Source organism: Pangasianodon hypophthalmus, chromosome 7, assembly GCF_027358585.1.
Source record: "Pangasianodon hypophthalmus isolate fPanHyp1 chromosome 7, fPanHyp1.pri, whole genome shotgun sequence".
In the NCBI taxonomy this organism is placed as follows: Eukaryota; Metazoa; Chordata; class Actinopteri; order Siluriformes; family Pangasiidae; genus Pangasianodon; species Pangasianodon hypophthalmus.
The window spans coordinates 20807202-20834974 of NC_069716.1; the positions used below are offsets into that span (position 1 = coordinate 20807202).

At 38.2% G+C, this 27773-nt stretch overlaps 3 protein-coding genes across 6 annotated transcripts; all 3 read left to right on the top strand.

Annotated features, from left to right (window-relative positions):
- The first annotated feature begins 2319 nt into the window (after window positions 1–2319).
- On the top strand, window positions 2320–9368 carry pld7 (phospholipase D family, member 7). Of its 2 annotated transcripts, none has more exons than XM_026917758.3 (11): window positions 2320–2672; window positions 3373–4233; window positions 4950–5134; window positions 5333–5516; window positions 5687–5801; window positions 5879–6006; window positions 6749–6952; window positions 8025–8164; window positions 8360–8525; window positions 8623–8722; window positions 8883–9368. In XM_026917758.3, the coding sequence occupies exons 1-11, from the start codon at window positions 2589–2591 to the stop codon at window positions 9089–9091; spliced, it is 2376 nt and encodes a 791-aa protein (XP_026773559.3). In that variant the 5' UTR covers window positions 2320–2588; the 3' UTR covers window positions 9092–9368. The 2 variants fall into 2 exon arrangements, with proteins under 2 accessions (XP_026773559.3, XP_026773560.3); XM_026917759.3 differs by lacking the exon at window positions 2320–2672 and adding an exon at window positions 2733–2978.
- Window positions 9369–9589: 221 nt separating this feature from the next.
- Window positions 9590–19102, top strand: lman2 (lectin, mannose-binding 2). 3 transcript variants are annotated; one of them, XM_026917761.3, is made up of 8 exons: window positions 9590–9819; window positions 11792–11910; window positions 13434–13551; window positions 13946–14022; window positions 15107–15268; window positions 16012–16126; window positions 16700–16819; window positions 17672–19102. In XM_026917761.3, the coding sequence occupies exons 1-8, from the start codon at window positions 9651–9653 to the stop codon at window positions 17830–17832; spliced, it is 1041 nt and encodes a 346-aa protein (XP_026773562.1). In that variant the 5' UTR covers window positions 9590–9650; the 3' UTR covers window positions 17833–19102. The 3 variants fall into 3 exon arrangements, with proteins under 3 accessions (XP_026773562.1, XP_026773563.1, XP_026773561.1); XM_026917762.3 differs by having other exon boundaries at window positions 13949–14022; XM_026917760.3 differs by lacking the exon at window positions 13946–14022 and adding an exon at window positions 13827–13909 and having other exon boundaries at window positions 9592–9819.
- A 227-nt stretch (window positions 19103–19329) lies between these two features.
- tmed9 (transmembrane p24 trafficking protein 9) lies at window positions 19330–25888 on the top strand. Its single transcript, XM_026918413.3, has 5 exons — window positions 19330–19523; window positions 21647–21747; window positions 21852–21977; window positions 22121–22267; window positions 24429–25888. Exons 1-5 carry the CDS (start codon window positions 19376–19378, stop codon window positions 24576–24578), a joined length of 672 nt encoding a protein of 223 aa, XP_026774214.1. The 5' UTR covers window positions 19330–19375; the 3' UTR covers window positions 24579–25888.
- Window positions 25889–27773: the final 1885 nt, after the last annotated feature.

Below are 27773 nucleotides of genomic sequence, written 5' to 3' on the forward strand. Positions count from 1 at the left end.
CGCCACCTAGCGGAGGAGTCAGGTATACCGATCCTTTTTCATAAACTAGAATAGCAGCGGTTTAAATTCCAACCACATAAACAAGAAACTGTGGCCAAAAGTTTGTGAACACCTGACCATCACACCCTTATTTGATCCTTCCTCAAACTGTTCCCACAGAAATGAAAACACACAAATAAATAGGAAGTCTTCGTATGCTGTAGCATTACAACTTCCCTTCACTGGAACTAAGAGGTCCAAACATGTTCCAGCAATCTCTATCTATCTATCTATCTATCTATCTATCTATCTATCTATCTATCTATCTTTCTATCTATCTTTCTATCTATCTGCACAGCTCTCTCTCTCTCTCTCTCTCTCTCTCTCTCTTATGGTAAAACAAAAAAGAAAAAACATCAACTAATTAATTATCTTTTTGGACAGGAAAAGTGTTCAAGTGTTTGGTCAAAGCAAGGATAATGATGGAATATAAATACTATGTTAAAATAAAGGAAGTGGAAACATTTAGAAGTATATGGGACTTTAAAGCTGTTTTATTCTCTCTAAGTTATGGAGAAATAACTTTTGTAAATGGATTTGGATAAAGAAGTGAAAATAGTGTAAAGAACTTGTATGAAAAAAAATGGTTTTAATAAAGCATTGTAAAAAAAATAAATAAATCAAATCTCTCTCTCTCTCTCTCTCTCTCTCTCTCTCTCTCTCTCTCTGTGTGTGTGTGTGTGTGTGTGTTCACTGGTGTCCTCTGTAGTGGACATTTTGTTCTTGCATCTCTCTTTTCACTCATGTGAGTTAGCCTGTGACTTCCTGCTGCACATAGCAGAGGACATCCTGGGCTTTAGAAAGTTTCCCAATTTGATCATTTCTTCTTCCTGCCTGCAAAAATGTTTTCAGTTGCAAAACTATAGTAAGTTTCATTTTATAGAAACAGTAAAAGTAAGTTAAATATTGTTTATATATTGTTGTTTTTGCTATAATATTATTATACTGTTTTTTTTCACATAGCAGGAATTAGATAGTGAGGTCTGAGAGCAGTTTAAATATTTGTGAGTTAAAATAACAGCTCACTTATAAATGTCTGTTACAGTGGACACCATGATCATCTTAATGTATTTAATTTTCCTGAATTGCTGTAGGAGAAAGAGCATTTTGCAGGATTTTCTTAGATACAGGAAAAACATGTATGTTACAGAATGACTATGTATGTTTTACTCAGTTACAGAATGACTATGTGTGTATGTTTTACTCAGTTACAGAATGACTATGTGTGTATGTTTTACTCAGTTACAGAATGACTATGTGTGTATGTTTTACTCAGTTACAGAATGACCATGTGTGTATGTTTTACTCAGTTACAGAATGACTATGTGTGTATGTTTTACTCAGTTACAGAATGACTATGTGTGTATGTTTTACTCAGTTACAGAATGACCATGTATGTATGTTTTACTCAGTTACAGAATGACTATGTGTGTATGTTTTACTCAGTTACAGAATGACCATGTATGTATGTTTTACTCAGTTACAGAATGACCATGTATGTATGTTTTACTCAGTTACAGAATGACTATGTATGTATGTTTTACTCAGTTACAGAATGACCATGTATGTATGTTTTACTCAGTTACAGAATGACTATGTATGTATGTTTTACTCAGTTACAGAATGACTATGTGTGTATGTTTTACTCAGTTACAGAATGACCATGTATGTATGTTTTACTCAGTTACAGAATGACTATGTGTGTATGTTTTACTCAGTTACAGAATGACTATGTGTGTATGTTTTACTCAGTTACAGAATGACTATGTGTGTATGTTTTACTCAGTTACAGAATGACCATGTATGTATGTTTTACTCAGTTACAGAATGACTATGTGTGTATGTTTTACTCAGTTACAGAATGACCATGTATGTATGTTTTACTCAGTTACAGAATGACTATGTGTGTATGTTTTACTCAGTTACAGAATGACTATGTGTGTATGTTTTACTCAGTTACAGAATGACCATGTATGTATGTTTTACTCAGTTACAGAATGACCATGTATGTATGTTTTACTCAGTTACAGAATGACTATGTATGTATGTTTTACTCAGTTACAGAATGACTATGTATGTATGTTTTACTCAGTTACAGAATGACCATGTATGTATGTTTTACTCAGTTACAGAATGACTATGTAATACCCTTAATTAAATTTAATTGAAAATAAAAAGGCAGAGCAAATGTGTGTGTGTGTAAGTAAATAAATAAACTGGAGTGGGCTGTATGTCTCCCTCTAGAGGAGATGAGAGGAGATGAGAGGAGAGGTGGACTGCAGGGTGCCAGTCAGTCCCTCAGTCACAGCACCAATGGAGAGGGAGAACCGGAAACCGCGGCTGCTTCGATTTGGCTCATCATCTGTTTACATTCAGTTCAGCAGAGCCGTTTTGCGGTTCATCCCTCGATTTAAAAATCAACACAGTCTCTTGGGTTCTGATCACTGCACCTCCACGGTGTAGCAGCGTGTTTATTTACATATTTGTTTTTCGAAAGATTATAAGTGTGTTAGTTGTTCAGAGCGTGGTTAGTTGATGATTTGAGTGAGATGGGACGGCGGTCAGCTCTCACACAAACACACACTACACTGCGGCGCTCAGCGCGACTCAGACATATTTACAGTTTTACAGAGGTGGGTGTTTAAGTGAGCTTGGGGAAAGTAGGCGAGGTTTTCTCTCTCTCTCTCTCTCTCTCTCTCTTCTGAACCACAGCCACGTAGCAGAGAGAGAGAGAGAGAGAGAGACGCGGAGAGCAGCTTGTTTCCTAATATAGCTTTCTTGCTAGCTACGTTAGCTCTTAGTACCTTAGATATACAAAAGCTAATCGGCTAAGCTTTTAATTCACAACCTGAACCTTGTTATAGATTAGTATTAATCGATAGAAAACCTGTTTGGTTAGCTAGCTTAGATAGAGTTAACAATTATTGTCTCAGATAATGGTAAGTTAACATTATTTTTAGCTCTGTGCATCTAGCTAATCTTGTTAGCTAATTTTATTACGACTGCACCGAATATTAATGTCTTAGGTATGTAGCTCATTCTGTTTGAAAGCCGTTAGCTAGCTAGCTATCCTAACCAGATCTTAAGCATCTGTGTGATCTGGGAGTAAAGTGCACTGTTAGCTGTTTCGTCTCAGTTTCTGTTGGTTCTTTTTCTTTATTCTCATTTTGCTATGCTGCTCTTTCATGCATTAAAATTTAAAGGTGTGGTCCGATGCATGTCAGTCTTCCAGTCTTCATACTTTCAGTGATTCATTTGGCATCCTACCAAATGAAATGAGCCAGACCTGTAAATAGACGCTACTATAAACCTGTCTTTGGATTATCATTATAGGAGACTGAAGATATCGATATTGGGGCATCTGCACATCAGATTGTAAAGGAGGAGGATGATGATAAGGGCATGTCTGAAAAGAAGATGGAGGGGGAGGAATCACGAAAAGCTGGAAAACCTTCTTCTCGTATCCCCACTTTCCAAAGCTCGCTGGCTCGCAAGCGAATCACCACCCAAACTGCAGAGTCACAGCTGCCATCGAAGCCAGAGGGATCCAGTCGAGAATGCCAAATGAAAGAGAGAGGGATCAGCTCTGGGGAGACTTTGCGAACAAAATTGCCAGTGTCTGGTGACCGAGAGACAGCCTTGCCTATTCTGTCAACTCGCATACACACTCACAGCACTGATGATCTCTCTGTTGCCGGTATGCCAGATCCCATCCTATCTGAAACCTCAGAGGCTACATCACTTTCACTTAAAGGAAACCACTCTCCTGAAGCAAATGACTCAGAGAGTCTTGAGGAATCACTTCACCGACCTAGTCTTAGAGTAGAGACAGTGTCCCATGACACAGATTCAGCCTCAGAACCACCTGCAGAGTCTCAAGATGCAAGTACAGAGTTTCAGTCGAAAGACGAGCAAGAATCAGATACTGTTATTCCAGATAATCTTAACCAAAAATTCAGCAAAGTCATACAGGGTAATGGAGATGAATTGGAGGAGTGGCTTGTAAAAGAAATGCCATCAGCATCAATCATGGAGGATGCCCAGGAGCAGTGTTCAGCATTAAAAGACACTGAAAAGCTTCCCGGGGAAGTGTCTTCTGAAACAATTTTGAAGCAAAATGATGTAGATATCCCTGCTAGGAGTAAAACGGTCCATTCAAGACAGGCAGAACAAACAAACAGCACATCTTCAAGGGTACGATATAAACTATTTGTTACAATGACAGCATGTGCTGAAGTGTTTCATTCCTCTTACACCACAGCAATTTGTCAACAATTACATTTTTTTATTTATTACACAATGGCCCCATTTATAGTTATATTTATTGTTGTGGAATGTCTCTGAGAAAAGTTAGCTCCCATTATCATTTACGTTATAGCAGCTATAAACAGCAGTCATTCCCTAACAAGCCTCTCTTTTTTTCCCACTCTTGAAGTTAAGACAAAAAAATGTTACTGAGTAACCAAAAGGCTTAAAGTCTTCTGTTCTGAAGACTGCCCCATCATGATTGTTACAAGGCACTGAGACTGGAGACGCCTTCCATTGATTATGCATTTTTCTTTGTTAAATAACAATACTTAAAAAAAAAAAAGTTTATTATTAGGCATATGGAGCATCTGTGCCTCAGTACTATTAAGTGCCTGTAAATAAGCTTTTACTGTAGAAGTAATAATGTATTAGTATAAACATGTGCTTTAATTTACAGCCAAAATCATTGTCAAAGCTGGACTGTTAAAGAAAATTAATCAACACCAGATTTGAGAGTTCAACAGTGCTGTGGTGTAAAGATTAATAATTTTTAATAATTTAAAAAAAGAACCAAATGACTGACTGGGTGACGTCTGTAACGTGTGTTTCATGAAGTTAATGCGTCTTTCATGAAGTTTTATTTTTTATTGTGCGTTTGGTAGACAAGAGGAAGGAGCTTTGCTTTCTTCTGTTTCTTCCCATCTCTCCTGTTGCTCCTGGGTGGATTCGGTCAACACATCTGGCTCTATGGGGTCCCTAGATCCGTGTCCCACCTCATGGTGCAGCTGGAACTGCACTGGCTTGAAGGTTTCTGGTTGCCCCAAGAGGAATGCAGCTCTGATTGTAGGTGAGAGAATTTTTTTTATTGTCTGGGCCTATAAATATATATATATATATATATATATATATATATATATATATATATATATATATATTTATATATATATACATACATATATAAAATATATATTTTTTTTATATTAAACTGACAGAATGCTAAAATCTTTACAAGACACTCAAATATGTTTTGAACCGTACCCACCAGGCTGACTCTTACTGAGAGTATCCCTGAAGGAATGCTCTTCCCCTCTGGCTCCCCACACCTGCAGAGCATCACACATACCTGGACCAACCTGCTGAACCGAGCTAACAGCTCAGTCAACATTGCTGCTTTCTACCTCACGCTCACAGACTCGGATCTTGGCCTGACTGATCCCAGTGCAATGCAGGTAAAACAGCTTTGATGTGTGTGAGTTTGCATGCAACAACCAATATTTTCCACCAGGAAAGTATCCTTCATGACACACTCTTCAGGCTCGGAAAGTCATCTGCCTTCTTACTAAGCACATCAGTTCTTACTCTTAAGGCACATGCTAAACTAATTTATTTGCTATTTCAGGGTAAAGTACTGTTAGATCACCTGAAGCAGCTTGAATCTAGAGGCGTGAATTTAAAGGTTACCGTTAACGCCCCTCAGACGTACAGATCAGACACGGATGAGCTAACAGGAACAGGTAGATTTGACTACCTTTTACTGTCTTAAGAATTTTCACAGGAGCAAAGTGTCTTATCCTTTGCTTTTTGCATTCAGGTGCAGAGATCAGAGAGGTTGACCTTAAAAACATCACTGGAGGTGTCGTCCACACAAAGCTTTGGGTTGTGGACAAGAAGCACATGTATGTAGGAAGCGCAAACATGGACTGGCGCTCGCTAACCCAGGTATTTCTGAAAATATCAACATCTGGCATTCTGAATGTCAACACCAGACAGTCTGTTTTGTTAACCTAAATGATGAAAACAGGCTGCTCAGAAACCCAGAAAGTACCATGTAAACAAAACATGCTTTATACGGAATATACTATAATACACTACACTATGCCATATTAATATAATTTTCACAATAAATAACAATTTGTATATGATTTGTGATGTTAAAAATCACAATCAGAGCAATACATCATGAAGGCTAACTCACTTACTGACTGGCTTGCTTGTTAATCTTTGTGATCTGCAATGGCATTCAAGTTTTATTTAATGAAATTCTGAATTGACTTTTTTTAAGTTTAATCCTATTTTTTCATGTATATTTTGATATATTTGGCTACTATGTTTTTGTGAAAAAAAAAAATGCATAACAAGAATGAGATTGAAATCCCATGCATGTCTATCTCTGACAAACACAAACTAGTTTACCAACAACTACCTAGAAGTCCCCTTTTTGAAATTTGAGTCAGCCTGAGGTTTATACAACATGAATATATTTTCTCAGTGCAGTGCACCATGGGTAATAGCATGGCATAATCAGCAAAGTGGACCCAAGGCATGGGGTTGTGGTGGCAAGAAGACGTGGGGCGTTTCCATTCTACATAAATCATACAATTAGGAAAGCCTTTCACCTTGAACTTTATTAAGGCGCCGCAATAAGTCAGTATTTTATTCCTTCCACTGAAACGTTTTGCAGGTAAAGGAGGTTGGTGTTTCTGTGGAGGACTGCAGCTGTTTGGCACAGGATGCGTCACGGATATTTGGCGTCTACTGGGAACTCGGTGCACAGAAAAATAGTTCCTTACCTCCCTACTGGCCTGGCCGATTCTCCGCCCTCTCCAGCATTAAGTACCCATTAACTGTTAAATTCAACGGTGTTCCTGCACGTGTCTATCTGTCTGTGAGTTCCATGGCCTTGCTCTCACAAGTGTATCAAATGGATGTCGTAACCGTACACAGTATAACATGTCATTTTTCTCTGTCTCAAAATGTGGTCTTGAGTCACTTCTTTATTTCAAAATACTGTTACCACATTACTCACAACATTTCACACATACAGTGTTGTAATCCACTGACAATTTCAGTCATTCTTTGGTCTTCACTGACACGTTTTATGTGATTTCTCAATCTGTGATATCCAACGGTATCCATACACTTCAAAGACTTATCTTTGAAGTGAATGTAATGCATGAACTTGTTGACTGTGAACATGGAACAATTCTATGAACAGCTGGTGAAGGTAAAGTGCCTTTATACCACAGCGCTGTTGAAATATCAATTCTGATTGATCAGAAATCGTTATCTAATTTTAAATAACAGTACATCAGTGACAGTAGTGTCTGCAATTTTGCGCATTAATATAAGCGTGTGATTTGCAGCCACTTGTATGGCAGATGCGCAACATAATCTAAGACTAATATTGGATTAAAAACGTGTTGTTATTTAACAAAGAAAAACAATCATTTTAACACTGCTGTTTTCTGTAAGCAGACATTTATTTAACATTCATGAAAGGAGTATCCAGTGTCAGGCATCATAATAGTAAACAAGTATTCCACCACTAGAAAGTCATCAGGACAAAGGACTTTGTGCGTTCTGTTTTTTTGTTTTTGTTTTTTTTGTCTTATTAACTTCAAGACAAAAAAAAAGAGAGGCCAACAAGGAAATGATGTAAGTCATAACGTAAGTAAGTCGTCATAACAGCTAACCTGACCTGTGGACATTCCACAACGTTAAAATGTAACTATAGACGGTCAAAAAGCATGACATGGTGTTCTTTAATTAATAAAACATGTAATCATTGGCAAGTTGCTGTGGTATAAGAGGAATAAAAGACGTTGAGATGTGTGGTTATAGGAAACACCCCATCATAGATTATTTTCCTATAACAGCACAGCTAGGCAGTATGTAAATTAGCAAACCTTACCTTGCCTATTGTTTTTTTTTTCTTTTTTTCTTTTTTTCCCTTTAAGAGCGCTCCACCTCAGTTATCCACTTACGGAAGGACAGATGATCTCTCAGCTATCCTCTCTGTAATTGCCGATGCCAATAAATTTATCTATGTGTCTGTGATGGACTATCTTCCCATGTCTCAGTTCACCCCTGAAATAAGGTAACCTTCTTTTATAGAGGATCAGTGATTTAAAAACTTTTTAAATAACTTTTTTTAATAAAAAAAGATTTTTATTAATTATAGCAAATAAAGTGTGGGATTATTCTATGTGATGAGTGCATAAAAGTTTAAGCTAGTGTACAAATTTATTCTTCTAAAAATTTTCTCTTTATTCTGTCCACTATATTGTATTAGGTTCTGGCCTGCCATCGATTCAGCGCTGCGGGAGGCTGCATGTGCCCGAAAGGTGGAGGTGAATCTGCTGGTCAGCTGCTGGAGCCACTCTCCTGAAGCCATGTTCATCTTCCTGCAGTCTTTATCAGTACTCAGCAAGACACCACTCCGATGCAACATTCATGTTGTATGTCAAATATTTCCTAGTTGTGTTTTAAATGTTTCCTAACCTAGCTTTTTAGCAGGATGTTGACCTCATTTAAGTTCTTTTGTGCATTTTCCAGAAAGTTTTTCAGGTTCCTCATACACCGGCGCAACATCAGATCCCTTTTGCCCATGTCAACCATGCCAAGTACATGGTAACAGATCGTGTTGTCTACATTGGTGAGCTTACTTGCTTTGCTTTAACCGCTGTTGTGTTGGTATAATTGAAACTCAGGGTTTTCTGGCAGTATATCTGACTATTTTAACCACTCTTTTCTTTTCTTTTCTTTCCAAAAAAGGTCAACTCTAATCTGGTTGGTAATTTTGTTTGCGTTTGCAGGAACTTCCAACTGGTCTGAAAATTATTTCACCCAGACAGCTGGAGTTGGGTTTGTGGTGAATCAGACAGGATCTGTGGTGGAAAAGGGCCAGCAAACAGTGCAGAACCAGCTACAGAAGATTTTCCAGAGAGACTGGAATTCTGATTTTGCTCAAGCTCTCACGGATGATCTTGTAGAGTATTGCAGCAGGAGGAAAGAAGAATTGTAAAGCTCTTATATAATAGACTTTGGCATTCATGCACCATTTACATTTGTCCTTGTGACTTGCTGTAACTTGGAATGTATCTGTACATGCCTTTACTCTGGGCAACATTTGGTCATGATTAACTTCTCTGTAATGTATATATTTTATTAGCTTGTTGTACATTTTTTTTAATGATCTGCTTACATGTGTTCATTTTTCTTGTCATGAAACCTGAATTTCTGCGGGACTTGTTCAGACGTATGTTCCAATTATTCACAAGTAAAGTGTTAACACAACATGCTTCCAGTGGTGTCATTGTTTCAAACAGAATGATCCGGTTCTTAAACCAGTTGCATTTTTATTCCTGAATTAATGTCTAGTTCCGTATTAAACCGCATACAAAAAGATGTATCTTGCAGGTTTATATTTGAGTGTAGTGTTTATTGCAGCAGTGTGTGGATCAGGACGTGCCCGTTGTGTTGTATAGCTGTGATTGGCTGCCCTCGGATCAGTCAATAAAAAGCACTTGTTTCTTGTCGGAAACCGGAAGTTGAGGTTTCAAGGAAGAAAATAGCTCGTGAAAATGGCTCCAGATAGGCAACTGTCATCTCTTTTCAGCTACCCTCACCAAGGCGTTTGCAAAATATTCCTACTGTTGTGGCTACTGCATTTTTCTTCAGTGTGCTCAGATATAACAGACGGTAACGCTGAACACCTGAAGCGGGAGCATTCACTCATAAAGCCATACCAAGGTGAGTTAGCTGGCTAGTCGAGAAACTTCTTCAGGAGCTAACCTTGGCAGAGTTAACCAACTACATGCTACTTTTGCAAGTTGGTGGATAACTACATCATGGTTTGAGGATAGTTGATGGTTTAAAAAAAAAGTTATATAGCTAACTTGTGTCTTAAACAGAGCTGACAAAGCTAACGATACATAACTAACGCTAGCTAATATTTCCCTCAGAAACATACTGGAGATCTGTACAGTGCTGTATATCTGCAAACTGCGTTAGAGCCTTTCTTCACAAAACGCTTGTGTTCTTATGGCTCACATTTTAAGGTCTACGTTATAACAGTGTTTTGTTTTTTGTTTTTTTGTTTTTTGATTACTCATTTCTGTTCTTGTAGTATGTGTATTTAGACTGCAGTTAACCTGACACCTCATCCTGCAAAGTATTTCAGAGGATCTCCCCGAGCACTCGAGCATTAAAGAAGAAATATTGTAGAAGAACGTATAAAAGCGTTAAAAAAAAAAAAAAAAACGTTAGTGCTGCCACCTGTTTTCAGGGGGAAGTAGCTACAACATCGTCATATAGTCGTTAGAAGTCGCCAGATAACATCATGAGCCAGACTAATTTGCGTAGTCACTGTGTCGTAATGCTCGTGTAGGGTGGTTTAGTGGTTAGCACGCTTGCCTTGCACCCCTGGGGTAAGGGGTTCGATCCCTGCCTCTGCCCTGTGTGCGCATAGCCTGTATTTTCTTCCTGTGCCTCAGGGGTTTCCACAGGGTACTCCGGTTTCCTCCCCCAGTCCAAAAACATGCGTTACAGGCTGATTGGCTGCTCCAAGTTGTCCACAGTGTGTGAATGTGAGTCCTGCAATGGGTTGGCACCCTGTCCAGGGCGTCCCCACCCTCTGCCCTGAGTCCCCTGGGATAGGCTCCAGGCTTCCTCCTGACCCTGTGTAGGATAAACAGTACAGAGGATGGATGGATTTAAAATTGAATAAAATAAATAAGGAATAAAAACAGCAGGGTGTGCTTTTATAGGAAAATATATTTATTCCTGTTCTGTTCCTTTATTTCCGTTGTAGCTCAGTCAGGCTTTCCACACTGGTGGTAAGTTGACCGAAGCTGCCCTCTCAGCTCATGTAACCAGCAGCTGTGATGTGAGCTGGAGAGCCTTATCGAGTACAGGGCAGTCACAATGTCTGTTCAGAAAGCCAATACATTTGTCGCTGAGCTCTTTTCTATATACATATTTTGAAGAGAAAAAAAAAGTAGCTAAAGATGTCTAAAAAGTCATCAAATCTAGTGACAAAGTCGGTAAGTTGACAGCGCTTAGCAGATCCTCTGCTGTGGCTTATCCAATCACGTGTGTTTATGTAAATTATTTACCTGAAGGCATATCATAGAGAAAGGAAAGCATTTTCACATACTTTCATTGTATTTGATGTGGCTTATTAGAAAGTTGATGACAAAAACATTTAACATTAAAAAATGTTTAAAGACAAAAGTGGTAATGTGACTGCAACTCAAAACAACCACTTCAAACTGATGTGTTTACAGCCATGAACTAATCACTGACTGTGTTTGCAATTCGCTCATGTTAAACTGCTTACGTTGTAAACAAGAAATCATGTCCAGTGGAAGGTCTTTGTCACTCTACGCCCTAAAAATCAGTTATGTTAAGCTCAGAAAGGACAAGACTAAGATCACTAAAAAGTGAGCATTCATTACAAAACAAAAATAAAAAAGTGGTGAGAACCACTGAATGTGTATAGTCCTTCCATAAGTAATTGCAAGAATTTGAAGAAGTACTTTGCTAGAAACCTCCTTCAGGCCATCACGCTAGCAGCCATTGTGGCTACATTGTACATTGTATTTGAATGCTTTTTTGCATGTTACTTTAAAGCCAACTAAAAAAGCTCAGACAAGGGCAGCATAGCTTTGTGATCACAATGTAACAAAGTGACTTTTTGAGATTATGTGCTTTTTCTATTCAGGTGTTGGAACAAGTGCTTCGAGTCAGTGGGATTTTTGGGGGAGTACTTTAGTTACAAGCCAGTATGTACGCCTGACGCCTGACGAACGTAGCAAGCAAGGTTCCATCTGGAACACAGTGGTGAGTGACGTCACTGTCCATTTTGGTTTTTGACTTAGGGTTAGACTTTACTCCTTTTTTCCAGTCAGTAAAAAAGTGTTTATGTTTGTAGTAAATGGAACCATGATCATGTAAATTTGAAGTGTGTCCTTTTATACTGTGTTGTTCTGTTTTTGCTATGTTTTATATATCAAGAGCTTAAAGGAAAAATTCACCCTGACGACTTGCATTTTAATCTTTATAACTAACGTTCAATTTTCAGTTCAGTTTTATTTATATAGCGCTTGTAACTATGGACTTTGCCACAAAGCAGCTTTACAGAAATCCCAAATATAGATTTGGATCTCTAATGAGCAAGCCAGAGGTGACATGTCAAGAAAAAAAAACACTCCTTGATATGACATAAGGAAGAAACCCTGAAAGGAACCAGACAAAATGGGGAACCCATCGTCTGTTGAGAGGATCTTCAGTACACGTTTTTAGCTTTAATCTATAGTTTCCAAGTGAAGCTATCCATCAAACAATGAGTGAGACCTGGGCATAGACTGTTTTTAGATGTGGAATCTTTAGGCTATCCAAGGGAAAATATCCATAGCAATCTTTAGGGTATCTGTGTCGTACCATCCAGAGCAATCTCATGGCAATCCTCAACAGCAGGGAGTGATTCTCAGCTGAAGGCAGATCCAAGCAGAAGTAGACCATTAGGATGGGCCAGGCAGGTCCGGAGAGCAGAAAGAGTCAGGGTTCCCAGCATCTCATCAGCATCAGAAGCACATGTGATCTTCAGTAGTGTCCAAGATATGGTGTTGTCCACCTTCTGATGCCAGTGGGATTTAGCCCTTTCTTCATTTCTAACTAAAGAGAGCGGTACAGCATTGCTTTAGTCATTTAGTCTGTCCTGTTGTCACACCTCCTTATCTCAGGCAGATCAGGTTTCAAAGCTGCAAATTTCTTGCTAATACTGATGTCAAAGCCATCATGATTGCCATCTTGTAGATCACTAACTAGCTGAGTCGAGCCTTTGCCATCACTCAGAATATCTGTGTCGTATAGCTGCGTTGCATCCTGGAACTTTGAGTTTCACGTTTGCTGTCTCAGCTACTTGTACACTGGATTTCTCATTAGATTGCTGGCTTGTTGAAATTTTTTTCTCCTATTTAATATCATAGTAACTGCACTAGCACTGCACTAGCACTGTTCCCCCATGACATCAGAGAGGCAGACATAACAAAAACACAGCATCAACCAACAAATTAGGACTCACTGATCACATCACAGATATTTCAATATAAACCTATTTAAATAGTTTCAGGGTGGAGTTTTCCTTTAAATTTGTACTTTTCCATACACTAAAGTGAATTGTCAAATCTAATGAAAGTCACTGAGACAGACTTGAGCAAAAGTAAAAATACAGAAAACAGTGTATTACATAGTATTTTCCCATCCCAAGAAAAGTAAATATCCTTTTTACTGACACTGCATAAATATATTATGTCTCTACTGTCTGATGTCTTAAATCTTACAGTCTACTCTTTTCTTTGCAGCCTTGTTACTTGAAAGACTGGGAGATGCATGTGCAGTTTAAAGTTCACGGATCAGGGAAGAAGAATCTGCATGGGGATGGCATTGCAATTTGGTACACAAAAGAGCGATCACATCCTGGTAGGTGTGTAAAGAACTTGGCAGCGAGGTTGACTTAAAGCAGGGGAGTTTTTTTTTTTTTTTTTTTTTTTTTTGCTTGTTTAACTAATGAATAATGTTTGCTTTATGTGTTTTAATTTTTGTTAAAAGTATCAAATATTATAATATTCTTTAGAGAACACAGTGAAATGAGTATGATCTGTTTATAGACCAGTATATTCACCTGCAGATCATTTTTGTGTGAGAGTTTTTTCTCCAGTTGATTGTGTTTTTGTCATATTTCCACCTTCATTTAGGACCAGTCTTTGGAAACCAGGACCATTTTGTAGGCCTGGCTGTTTTTGTGGATACTTTCCGCAATGACCTCCACGGCATGGATGTAAGTGTGCTTTACTCACAGGTGATTTTTTCCCAGCAGGCCCTGGCAGCAATGACAACTTCCATGGCTTGGCCGTATTTATAGACACATACCCAAACGATGAGGCTTCCTATGTGAGTTAAAAGAACAACAATATATCAATATATATGTGTACATCGCTTTTATAGCTTTTTTTTTTTTTGTTGCTTGGTCTTTGTTGGTGAAACAATATCCATTTGTGGGAATGTTTAACTGATCATGAAATTCCATCTCTTGGTTTTGTTCTTTTCCACAACTTGAGTAGCGATTAAATGGATAGTTTGGGAAAATACTTTAAGCCTTAGTTTTCTGCTCAGTCCATGGAACATTGGTTATTTTCATTATGTTCTTAAATTCACCAGAAAAAAAAAAGTTGATGAATATTGATTGAAATGAATTAGCATGAAAAGTTACAGTTTGAACTCCCAGGCAAGGAGTTCATAGCCAAAAATGACACAAGTGTGAGTGCAAAAATGGAATTTTATTCGTAATCTCATGTGACTCTAAAGTTTTGATTTATTAGATGAAAAATTGTTAGAAAAAATAACATTTCAGTGGGCTAAGCTGGCATCAATGCCACTACGCATTTATCCTATACACTATTAAAAAAAAAAGATATGAACTTCAGCTTCAGATGAAACATCAGTTTAAGCTGTGCAGTTGAAACACAGGGAAAAAAAACACCACAATGTCTTAAATCCTGAACTGTCCCTTTAATATGGCTTTTGTTGAGATTCATGTGCTTTTGGCTTTAAGTATTTCACGTGTAAACAGTTGTAATTCCACATGCCGTAATTTGTTGCCAGCATCATAGCATGATTTAATTTTTTTGTGTATATATATATATATCAAGGATACACCTAAACAAATTTGTACAAATGATACGAATGATTTAGTCGATGAGTTGAATTGTATAAGATACGTTTCATTTTCTGACATTCGCATCATTTTTACAAATGTTATGCAAAATATGAAACTGAACAGAATGCAAAGTTACTTCATTTGATTGCTGTTTATAAATGCCGACCTTTATTTTTTGTGTCCTTGTCATGAATAATCTCCAAAATAGGAACGATTGTTTGCTCAGAAACTGTATATGCATGCATTATCTGGTACTGCATTAACAATCTCTGTAAAAAAATTGTGGATGTGATGACCACTTGCCCTGTAATCTCCTAGCGTTCCTTTCCCTACATTTCTGCAATGGTGAGTAATGGCTCACTGTCATATGATCATGGAAACGATGGCCGCTCTACAGAACTGGGGGGCTGCTCAGCTGAACTCAGGAACAAAGACCACGACACATATCTTGCTATTCGGTACTCCAAAGGCAGACTCACAGTAAGAATCCCATTATACACTCTTCAATACTATTGATTTTTTCAAAATCCTTGAATACAAAAACATTCTAGTACAGAGCAAAGAATTATACTTATGATGTATTTTTTTATTTTACATTGTAAAGAAATTTGCTTTATGATTCCATATGATTATGAAGATGTGTGAAGTGATTTGTTTTTGTTACAAGAAGTTTGAGTCAAGTCATTTCATTTTGAGGTGTTTATATCCAATGCAAATTTGACATGCACATAACCTTATCAGCTTGTTAATAAAAACTATGCTTTAAAGGTGCAATAGTTGATAAATAACCTGCAAGATATGTAGAACATGAAGCCGTGGCCTTAGCAAAAGTGTATAAGGTCGTCCGGTCCGGAAGCTTGTTTGTGTTCGGTTACACCTCCTGTCAGTCATTTTATAGACACTCTACAGGCCATTGTAGAACCTGGGGGTGGAGCTTCATGAACATGGGCAGGAATCATTCAAATGTCAAACCCACTTAACCCTTACAAACCTGTTGAAAAAAAGACTAATCTTATCTAATGCACCTTTAATTTTATGTCTTTTTTTTAAGGATAAAAATCAGACTGTTAGTGTGCAGAGGTGTCTGTGTGCATTGTGGTTTACTCCATTCGCTGTTTGCCCTTAATACACACATGTAATTGCATTTGCTTTACTTCAGACTATAATTATTGAACACAGGAATTCCTTGATCTGTCCTTGTTTATCTACCCTTTGCTCTGTAGATTATGGTTGATGTCGATGACAAGAATGAGTGGAAAGAGTGTATTGATATCGGGGGCGTCCGCCTCCCTACCGGCTACTATTTTGGAGCGTCTGCAGCCACAGGCGATCTCTCAGGTAATCCTGGTTCCCATAGAGATACACTATATTGCCAAAAGTATGTGGACACCTGACCAATCATACCCATATGAACATCCCATTCCAGATTTAGGCCCCTTTTGCTGTTGTAATAACCTCCACTCTTCTGGGAAGGTTTTCCACTAGATTTTGTTTGTGGGGATTTGTATCCATTCAACCACAAGAGCATTAGTGAGGTTGAGGACTGATGTCGGACGAGGAGGACTGGGGTGCAGTCGGCATCCCAGTTCATCCCACAGGTGTTCAGTGGGGTTGGAGTCAGGGTTCTGTACAGGCTACACGAGTTCTTCCACTCCAGCCTTGACAAACCATGTCTTCATGCATCTCGCTTTGTGCACAGGGCCATTGTCATGCTGGAACAGGTTTGGGCTTCTTCGTTCCAGTGAACGAAAACTGATATACTACAGTATACAGAGACATTCTATACAATTATGTGCTTCTAAATTTGTGGGAACAGTTTGGGGGAAAAACCACATATGGGTGTCCACATACTTCATACTGTATATATAGTGTTAATTATTCCTAATACTGTATGTCTGTTTTTTACTGCAGACAACCATGATATCATCTCTATGAAAATGTACCAGCTGATGGTAGAACACACTCCTGAGGAGGACAGCCAAGACTGGACTAAGATTGAGCCCAGTGTCAGTCTGCTCAAGTCTCCCAAAGGTACACTAGCAGTTGCTATAAGAGTGGAGTACAACTGGCCACTCACTGAAAAATAGTTTTCATTGCTTTTGATGCTGTGTACTTATGATAAATTTTATTTAATTATTGTTCTGTTTAGTTCTTTTTAGAATATTTTTTACGTGCTATAAAGTACTTTGAGCTGCAGTTTAATCTTTTGAAAGGTGCTGAATATGTAAGGAATAGAAGAAGACAGGGCATGCTGTTTTGATTATTGAAGTTGATATATATATATATATATATATATATATATATATATATAGCAATGTACGGAGGATTACATTTTTATCAATTAATTAATTAACGTCATACTTTTTATCCATTTATATAGCAGCTTGTTCTCTCAGTTTCTCTTAATGTTAATAAGACAACAGAAAAGTACAGCTTGTTACTGAGAAACGGTAAAGCGCAAGTCCTCCTTCCTGAGGGCTTAACCGTGGTGGTGGAGCTTCACCTCTGGCATTTAGAAAGCGCTCACCCTGGAAACACCTTCCAAGAATATTAAATAACTGTTTACTTGCAGAAAGCTCCACCATATCAGTGCTAGCTTTTTATTTGTTGAATAAAAGCAGATTTTTTTTTTTAATTTGAGAAAATTAATCAACCTCATGTAACCATTCATATAGGAAATTAATCAACTTCTGGCCAATCAGATTTGAGAATGCAATAGCATTGTGATATAAAGGTTACTATTATCGTTACTGATGAATATATTACAAATGAAAGCATATCTTCATGGCATCATGTTTTGTAAACTATTATTTAAATATTTCATAGTGAAGTATACTTCTTGATTTCAAATCTATAATATTTTTTTGCTTTCTTGTGATACAGACAACATTGATGATCCAACTGGTAATTTCCGGAGTACACCTCTTACCGGCTGGAAGGTCTTCCTGCTTCTCCTGTGCGCGCTTCTCGGGATTGTTGTTTGTGCTGTTGTGGGAGCAGTGGTCTTTCAGAAACAACAAGAGAGAAACAGGAGGTTTTACTAGACATCAGTCTAAACAGGACAATTTCTATGAACTCAAAAGAATGTGGATGGGAAAGGTTAATGTGAATTTTTTTTTTTATTTGGACAAATGTCGACATATTGAAGTGAATTAAATGAAGGGGGGGATGGGTAGCAGCAGTGGTTTCGACTCATGCAATGTACACCAGATCACACATTTCATGTTTAAAAACCACCGCACTATATAAATCAATGTGGAGACAGTGTGATGTGACTACATTTTATCTAAACTGTTTAATCTACACTTACCACTCTGATCTGTTTACTAGTTTGATCTGTCTTAAATATGTGTAAATCATATCCATGATTGTAGTGCTTTTAGATTTAAAACCAAAAACAGTTGTTTCTTTAGGTGCACTTGTGAGTTTCCATCAGGGTATGTTTTCATCAGTTACTTCCTATTTGGGTTTTGAAGGGGATTATGGTAAACTTTAAGGGTTGAATATGGTTTGGGGTTAACCCAGTGGGTTTAGATTTGAGAAACTATGGATTGTATCCCAGTTGAAAGCTACAGCCATTTTGTCCTTAAAAAACCACACACCACACCAAGATTCATAATATATTTGTTACTGCAAACTGCCTTTTAGGAAAAAGCAAAAGAAATGAAAAAGGTTGTTGAAAAACACGTTAAGTCAAAGTTAAGCTGATTTCTGTCCAGTTTACCAACCCTCTGTCATGACTGTTTAGGGCAGGGGTGTCCAGTCTTATCTGCAAAGAGTCAATGTGGGTGCAGGTTTTCATTCCAGCCAAGCGGAAGCCACACCTGAGTCTACTGAAAGCCAAGCCCAACTGATTAAACAGGTGGAATCAGGTACGGCTTCTGCTTGACTGGAATGAAAACCTGGACTCACACTGGCCCTTTGCGAATAAGATTGGACAGCCCTGGTTTAGGGTGGTTTTTTTCTTCAGCTCCAGCAGTGTTATCTTTTTATAGGCAGTTGCAAATGCTAAGTATTATTGGCTGCATAAATCTATGAAATGATCTGCATTTGCTTTAATATAAATGGCTTAGTTCAATACATATATAAGGACAGAGCACAATTTGCAGAATAGAATAAAACACTGAGGCTTAATTGTCAACTAGAAATGACTTAAACGTGTATGATGGGAATCTTGTGAATGTAACAGTGCATGTTGCAAGCTGGGTATAATGCACTGATAGGCCATGGAGCTGTTCCCTACCAATGTCTGTGAAATACAAAGGGCAAGAATTGTACAAGAACTGGATGGTAAATAAAGAAGTTCTTCCAGTACTGGTTGGAATTTGTAACATTGTTTTCACAAATAATGTGGATAAATTTTTTATTCATTACATTTAATGACAATAAATATAACTTCATTTTTTTAAGTCTGTCACGTCAGTTTCCGAGGTCTAGCCACTTATTAGCGACGGTGAGACCGGAAGCTGCTGCAATTGGTCAGAGGAAGCCTGACCACTGCCTGTGATTGGTCGACAGCCTGCGAACGTTTACGTGGCACTGGTGGCTCTGCGCAGACTCAGTGCGCGCTTCCTCAGCAGTGGCTACATGATGGTGTTGAAAATGCAGTTAATGCTAGGCACATTTTTGTTTCTGAATGTTTGCTGCAGTCTCGTCTCTGCACTGTACTTTCACATCGGCGAGACTGAAAAGAAATGCTTCATTGAAGAAATTCCGGATGAAACCATGATAATCGGTCAGTATGTCAAATGAAAGTTTTCCGGGTCAGGAAGACGGCTAGCTAAATGCTAAAAGGTTAGCCTGTAGCCTCCCAGGTTAGCTGGACGGCTACCGGCACTGGCTCGTTAGATAAATAACTTAGCATTTCAGCACTTAGGTGTTTATAGTATCGATATATATTCTAGGTTTCGATCTAAGTTTGGATTTTGGGGGCTTTTAACTCGGTGATGCAAACACGCTCGCTGCGACAGCTATGCTAGGCTAGTTAGCGGTGTGAGGTGACTGGCAGACTCTGAGCTGAGAGGCTGCTTTGGAAAGCGTAGCAGGTGCTTCACCCCAAAAATAATGATGCTCACACATGCCATTAGGAATACTGTTATTAACAAGGCACATATGTTAGCGTTTGTAACAGAGTGATTGTGACTGAGCGCCTGTCTTTTATTGTTTATTTTTAGAGAAACCCAAAGAAATTTATTCAACACTGTTTCTATCTATTAAGGCGAAAAAAAACATTGTTTGCCAGTTGATTGCTGATGTTCTTACAAGTGTTTATTTACTAATACAAACGAGGCATCATCTATATGCATTAAATATGCATCAGTTAGCATACTTAATAAAGGCAAAAGTCTAGTCTTTTCATGTTGTTAGATTACAGTATTTTTCACAGTGAAGACGCTACTGAGGAAAAAACCATAACAGAAAATTAGTTGTAAAAGCATTTCTTTATTGCTTCTTCTTCTTACCAAACAAATACCATGCACTATTATGCAATTATTTTATGCTTTTTTCAGTGCAGAAACTTCTTTGTAATATTTTTCTCATCACAGATAGAAATAAACTGGTAAAATTTCAGAACTAAAAACAAAACAAACAAAAAAAAACCCAGATGTGCTTTAACAATGTGCTGTAACGTTTCCACTGTAGTGAGTGTGGTTTAGAGGTTTATAAGGTTTATAAAGGAAAATGACATGAATATGAGAAAACAAGTTTTTCAGTGGTGTATGACACGTGACTGCGCCAAGTGGGCGGAGCTTAAAGCATTCGTCACAGTTGCTAGAAGTATCAGATAATGTGGTGACATGAGTGGTCAAAAAGTGTGAAATTAACATTTTTCTGTTGAGGTTTTTCTTTCTCATTTTTGTACTATAGTCTAAGAGAAGGCATGTTCCAGATGCAACTAATCTAGAAATCGAAAAGCGATTGATGCGATAAGTATGATGCTTGGTCGATTCTTTAAGAATGATAAGATTTTGTTTATAATTAGTAATTATTCTTGGATCACACTGTTTTGAAGGCAAGGCCATATGAAAATCATACCAGAGATTTAGTGCCCAGTTGCATCCCAATGATCATGACTTGGGATTTGAGTATACAAGACTTTAAGTTGGACTTGTGTTTTTACTGATGTTTGCACACTCTGAAATGTAAATATGCTATGTAAACAATTCCATCTTCAGTGCTGGAGAACGTTACTCCACCCTCACTCCAGTACCCCATTCAGGACTCAACTTACACTTCACCTGAGTAACAGTTTAGGAGCTTTTAGACTTGAGAGCACAGGGGTGAGATGTCTTAGACTCAACTAGGACTTGAGGATACGGCAGCTCCACTACAGAACTGCCATATTGTGTTTTTATACTTTTGAGTTGTCTGTTTGTCCAGTATGTGACTGTGAGGTGGAATGTATATTGTCACATGGTTGAAAAATACAAAGCATTGACTATTATACAAGCATATTGTCTGTACAGTAGAATATCATAGTCAAAACATGCCCAGGTTGTAGATTTCTCTTGAAATGTTTTCGAAAATGGAAAATACTCAATTACTAATACCAGATCTGGGTTTTTTTTTTTCACTGTCCAGAACTAAAACTGATTAGTTTTTGTTAGAAAGATCAAAGCACAATTCTTTTAAATCTACTTCAGTATAATACACTATATACACACCAGTGCGTTTTAAACATAACAGACTTTCTGTTAAATGATTTCAGCTTCAACTGTTGTGAAACCACATCCTGTAGCTGCAAAGTGTCTTTTAGCAGTAATGAAGCTCTCCTCGCTACAACTAAATATATATGGATCAGAAGATGCATATTGAAAGCCAAATACTTTTTAACCTTTCCCAACTGTGCAAATCCAGGAAACTACCGAACGCAGCTGTATGACAAGCAGTCAGAATCGTACCTGCCTGCCACGCCGGGGCTCGGGATGTTCGTGGAAGTTAAAGACCCTGATGAGAAGGTCAGTTTTCATCCAACAGCCTAAGTAGCAGGCATGCGAAATTATCTCAGTAATTCAAAAGCTCACACTCAGATGTGTATTTTTTTTTCCCCCATGTGATTTAGGTGATTCTGTCTCGTCAGTATGGGTCAGAAGGCCGGTTCACCTTCACCTCCCACACACCCGGAGAACACCAGATCTGTTTGCACTCCAACTCCTCCAAATTTTCTCTGTTTGCTGGTGGAATGCTTGTGAGTTGAACCATGGTTCTTATGGTCAAAAAGATTAATGGCTCATGTCCATAGACTGTATGGTGTCTGGATTGTAGTGCAGTTATATATATATATATATATATATATATGTGTGTGTGTCACACTTTGCGTCCTCGCTGTAGAGAGTTCATCTGGACATCCAAGTGGGCGAACACGCAAACAACTATGCTGAGATCGCTGCGAAAGACAAGCTGACCGAGCTGCAGCTGAGAGTGCGCCAGCTGGTGGAGCAGGTTGATCAGATACAGAAGGAGCAGAACTATCAGAGAGTAAGTGTAATCCTTCATCTGCATAAAAGCCGATTTGTACGGCTGTATGTGAGAGAATTGGTGACCTGACACAGAGAGAGGGTTTGTAAATAAGCATTCAGAGGAGCCACAGTGCACACCTCAAAAAAACGCAACAACAGGTAATCGAATTTGCAGTGCTGCTATTAAGCAAACACCAATTGATTAGACAGTGAAGTCTTATCTATGATATTTGCTGGTCCAATTCTCCAAAATAAAATCATGTCATTTAAATACTGTTAAAGAGCATCATTATTTTTTAATGAACATATGATCTGGACCAGTTTCTATTGCAGCATGGAGACTGAATGCAAATAATATTTGCCTGGTGAAAGTGCCATTAAGTTTGAATGAGGAAGGAGTGTGAAATGGAGTATACTAAAAAGAGCTTTGGTAGCAGTTAGTTTGTGGCATCATCTATTAATGTAGATGAACATTGCCACAAATTCACAAACCTTAAATACATCAGATAATAAATATATATAGTAGTTTGTCTTGTCCTGCTAAAGCCTGCAGTTACAGTCTGTTCTGCACACACAGCTTTTTTTGTTAGCGATATAATGTAATTTGAAACAAATTTTAGGCTAATGTTACCATAAAAGATCCTGTAAACAGTGTAAACAATTCTATAAAATCAGTTACTTCATTTCCTACCTATTCTCCATATTACAGTCAAACGCCAGACTTCATTTTTTATTTTTTTCTTCAGTACATTCAAGCTTTGTACATGATGCACCACCCCCTAATGCATACATTCATGTCATGCATGTTGGTAGACACCTGTGCACACAGTAGCACACGGCACTTGCACGCTCTCGCAGATCCCCAGACTCTGAAGTATAAATCAAGGCTTCATCTTGTGATGTGGCAAGACAGACCAGTGAGAGCACCAGCCAGAGTCCTGTGGTGGTCTGTTGTCCAGACGCTGATCCTGGTGGCTGTCGGTTTCTAGCAGATGAGACTTAAGAGATCTTAAGAAATTAGTGTAAAATGATTCAGTGTGCAGTATACAGCTGATTGAAAAGTCAAGTCTAGTCTGCTGAAATGAAGTTGAAACGCCTCTCTATAAATCAGGTCTTTATCTTGTGATGTAGCATGACTATAGAAGACCATAAAATATCAATCACGTAATATGGTACGTCACGGTGTGCTTTTCTGAGATCATCTGTACCTTTATCACAAGTCAAAGCCATTGTAGGTGTCCTCAGATTAACATGTAGTTGAAAGTTTTAACCTTTTTCCTCATTTTCTTGGGACTTTTGAATAAACATTAAAAAACAATGAAGCCATAGTTTTGATGTATTTTTAATGGAGTACTGTTTTACCACTCCTTTGTAGTACATCTAATAATTGGGACCCTTTTACCATTTATACTAGGACTGTAACCAAATACAAAGAAATTATTCAGAAAAGAAAAGGTGTTGTAAACAGATTGAAATGCAGATACAAATAGGAGGTGCATTATTTGATTTTTTTTCCCCTCCCCCCTTTAAAGAAAGCCAGTTGGGACAGGGATCCTGTTGTACCAACAAAAAGGTATTTACTTTCATGTGGACATGTGTAAGCAGTAATATGAAGCTCTCTGGGACAAAGAAAGATGTGTTGTGTGCATTCACAGCATTCATTCAGTCTTTAGTTATTGCCTGGTCAGGGTTGTGGTGCTTTTAATTAGGCTACTAGTTTGTATTTATTTTGGAAAGTAGAACCAGCTAAGTTTATTATTGCAGGCAGATACAAGAAACATTTAATGACTTGTGAAATGGATTAAAACAAAACAAACAAAACATCCCATGCATATTTCTAGTTAAGACCAATTAGGAACTTGAATAATGTAACTGAGGCTGAGGAACTGTCAGAGCTAGAATTCACAAACCGTACAGAAAGTGCTGGCATTTCTACCACTGGGTTTTATTTCCAGTGTATCCAGGGGGCATAGTGGAAGGGTTCATATTTAATTTAAGAAAAATAACATTTTAAAATTTTATTCTGAAAACAGATAGAGATATTTTGGAGTACTAAACAAATATCACATCACCCATCTCTAGATGTCACTGATGTGAAAAACTGGGTATCACTTATACACCTCTGTGTGTGTATATGTACTGTATAAACGATGTAATAATGTCCTGTCCTCCTTTTTCAGTACCGTGAAGAACGCTTCAGACAGACCAGTGAGAGCACCAACCAGAGAGTCCTGTGGTGGTCTATTGTCCAAACGCTGATCCTGGTGGCTATCGGTTTCTGGCAGATGAGACATCTTAAGAGCTTCTTTGAAGCCAAGAAATTAGTGTAAAATGTATGTGTGTGTGTGTGTCAGTGTTTTTGATTCAGTATGCAGTATACAACTGATTGAAAAGTCAAGTCTAGACTGCTGAAATGAACCTCTAAGTTGAAACACCTCTCTAAAATTTCTCCCAGACTTGGATTGAGATTATTTCACCATATTTTGTTTTTATGCCACTTACCTCTGAGCTGTGTTCCAGTTGACTTCCTAAGACTAATTATAAGGCCAAAACCACATAACTTTTATTTTGATACAATTTTGGTCCACCATGAATGAAAACGGGCGTTACACAAAAGTCTGAATATGATCTGAATTTTGTTTTTGAAGCATGGTATCAGGAGTTTTGTGTGACGTTGTCTTACACTGAAGATGCACACATTTATCCTAGATGCAAAATCAACTCTCAGATTCTGTTGCTTTTTGTACAACACTCTCTTTGTTGGTTAGGAATTAGTGACATATGTAAAGTTTGGTTATTTCAGAGTGAATGTATGTCCATACTTTTATTTAATATTCATTTGTTCAATTAGCATGAACTGTTTTCCAGCCTAAATGTCCAGCCAAATGGGTTCATAATGTTGTTTACAACTCTAGTAGCTTTTCTGCAGGCACCAGATCTGTACTGAACAATAACAGTATGTTTTTTTTCCCCCTGCATTATATGTGTAGAGAGGGGGGGAAAACTGCATATTTGTGGTTTGATACTGTTTGGGCTTTGAACTTAAATTTGGGATTCTTTTGGAGGGGGAGGCAGAATTATAATGTTCTATTAACTGTATATTTTCTGGAAGAATATTTGGCTTATTGTAGGTAAGAGTCACTTTTTTTTTTTTTTACTGAACCACTCTTATGTGGTATAAAATTCTAACATCTCATCCAGTATCTACCTTTTAATATCCTGCAGTCATCTTTGCCATTTATTTTCCTGTGTGCTCAGATACTCAGGTATTTCTGGATTTGATAGAAATGACTTTATCACCTACTTTTTTCATGAAGAGCGGCAAAATATCAATCCTGCAAATGAGTGCGGTCATCCTCAGTGCTCTCTAAGGCTGAATTTTGTGTTTCAGTTCAATTTTATTACTTGAAGTTTCTTTATCCCATATAAATTATTTTTCAACTTTATTCCTTTTATAGGTTTTTCCCCACTTTTGAACCATGTAGGACATGACCATGTACTTCTTTTAATTTGGGGTTCTTGATAGACATTTGTGTACACAGATATTGTTGGCTGAGGGTTTAAGCTTTTTAAATGACAAGAGGGGAAGACCGTCATGTTGTTCATGATTGCACTCAAATAAAGCTTTTGTCTCCCTCCAGTTGACTAGTAACATCTTTTACAATATACTATTGTAAACTACTTTTCCATGAAAGCAGCAATTAATGTGATACAATTGCCTGATTGTAGAACTTTACGCACTGTAAAGTTTTGGACTTTTTTTGGACTTGATCTATGCTGATACACTAACTAGCCTGTGCAAATACCTATCAAATATTGTTAAAGCAGTTAGAACAGAAACTTTGCAGATTCTCAAGAAATGGTATTGGGAACTGTTGCTTTTAATTAATGAATATCTTTCTTCAGTGACACATATTAAGGTGTATTATAGAAATATCTAAAGTCTCTGCTTTAATCTCCCCACTGCAAATCCTCTGCACCACAGTCTGAGCCCATTTTTCCTACCAAACCTGGACCAGCTCTCAACAATTTTAAAGGAGCAGTTTGTAGTTTTTGAGTGGCTCAACAGCTCTAGAGTCCTGGACTTGATCTCAAGCTTGGGTTAATGTCTGTGTGGCATTTCACATGTTCTCCCAGTGTCTGTCTGGGTTTCTTGGAGGTTCTCTGGTTTATGTACAGAAACATGCCTGTAGGTGTATTGGCTACTCTAAATTTAATGTGTGTGAGTCTGTGATACCCTGCTATAGAATGGCATCCCATCTGGGTTTTAGCCCTGCCATGCGTCCAGTGTTGCCACTCCCGCCCCATCCCGAGCATACTGGCATGTTAGCTATGGCGCAAAATACCAGGTATAAACTCCTTATCTTGAATACACTGTAAACAATGTTTTGTAGTTTTTTTTTTGAAGAGTTGGCTAGAAGGGTCTCCTTCTGGGTCTACCCTAAAAGTGGCAGTGTGGCAGCATTGTCTGTGCAACAGTGCCAGATTGACTGCCTCTGAGAGTGCATAAACTATTCAGAACTTTTCTTCAATGTGTGGAATGTCTCAGACCTTCACACAAAGAAATGGTCCCACAGTGGTACCTGGATTTGGTGCTCAGCAGTTTGTACAACTTGACATATGAAAGAGCCAGATGAGTCAGCGAATTACAACAGCATTCAGTATCTGTGTTGGCGACCGGAGTTTGAACATGTCACACTGTGGCCAAACTCAGCATTCCTGAACAAAAGACATATATTAATGAAGCAATTAAATTGGCTCATGCTCAGTTAGAATCATTGAGAACAACTCATCTACTGGGAATATACAATAGTCTTCAACTGTACAAGCAAGACAGCTTATACACCTGAGACAGTGGCAACTTCACCCAGAACTGGTGTCCCAGAGCAGGGACAAGTTTGACAAGGTGCCAAGTCAACTCATTGCCAGTTGTGGTTCTTTCTAGTGGATCCAGACTGGCCCATGACTGGCCCTGCCATCTACTGCACACATTTCCACCTCTACCACTTATTCTTTCCATGTTGCACAGAATTCAGCAAGAAAGTTACAGTCCTACTTGTGACTACAAGATGGTCACCCAGACCTTGTTTCCCACTGATATTTTCCCTAGTGGTTGGAACATCATCCTGCTAGGATCCCCCCCCAATCTTTCTTCAGGGACTGCTTGATAGTGGCAAGTCCCAATAAACACTAAAGTTGTATGTGGCAGCCGTTGTGACAGGTCACAGCACCATGGTTGGCATCCCTTTGGGACCTCATAAACTTATTCTAATTTTGTGAGATGAGTGAAGCGCCTCCCTCCATACAACCTGGCATGGAAAGTCCCCTTTGTGGTATAAGCCTGTGTAAGATGTTGAAATGAAATGGGTGTCTGTGAGAACTGCCTTTGTGCTAGTGATCACTTCAGAAAAATGAGTGGGAGTTGGGAAACCAATCGATTGACCTTGCAATGCTCCATGAAGGTGAATCTATGGAGCATTCTCTGTTTTGCTCAGTGTGCACCCTACTGTACTACTTGAACCAAA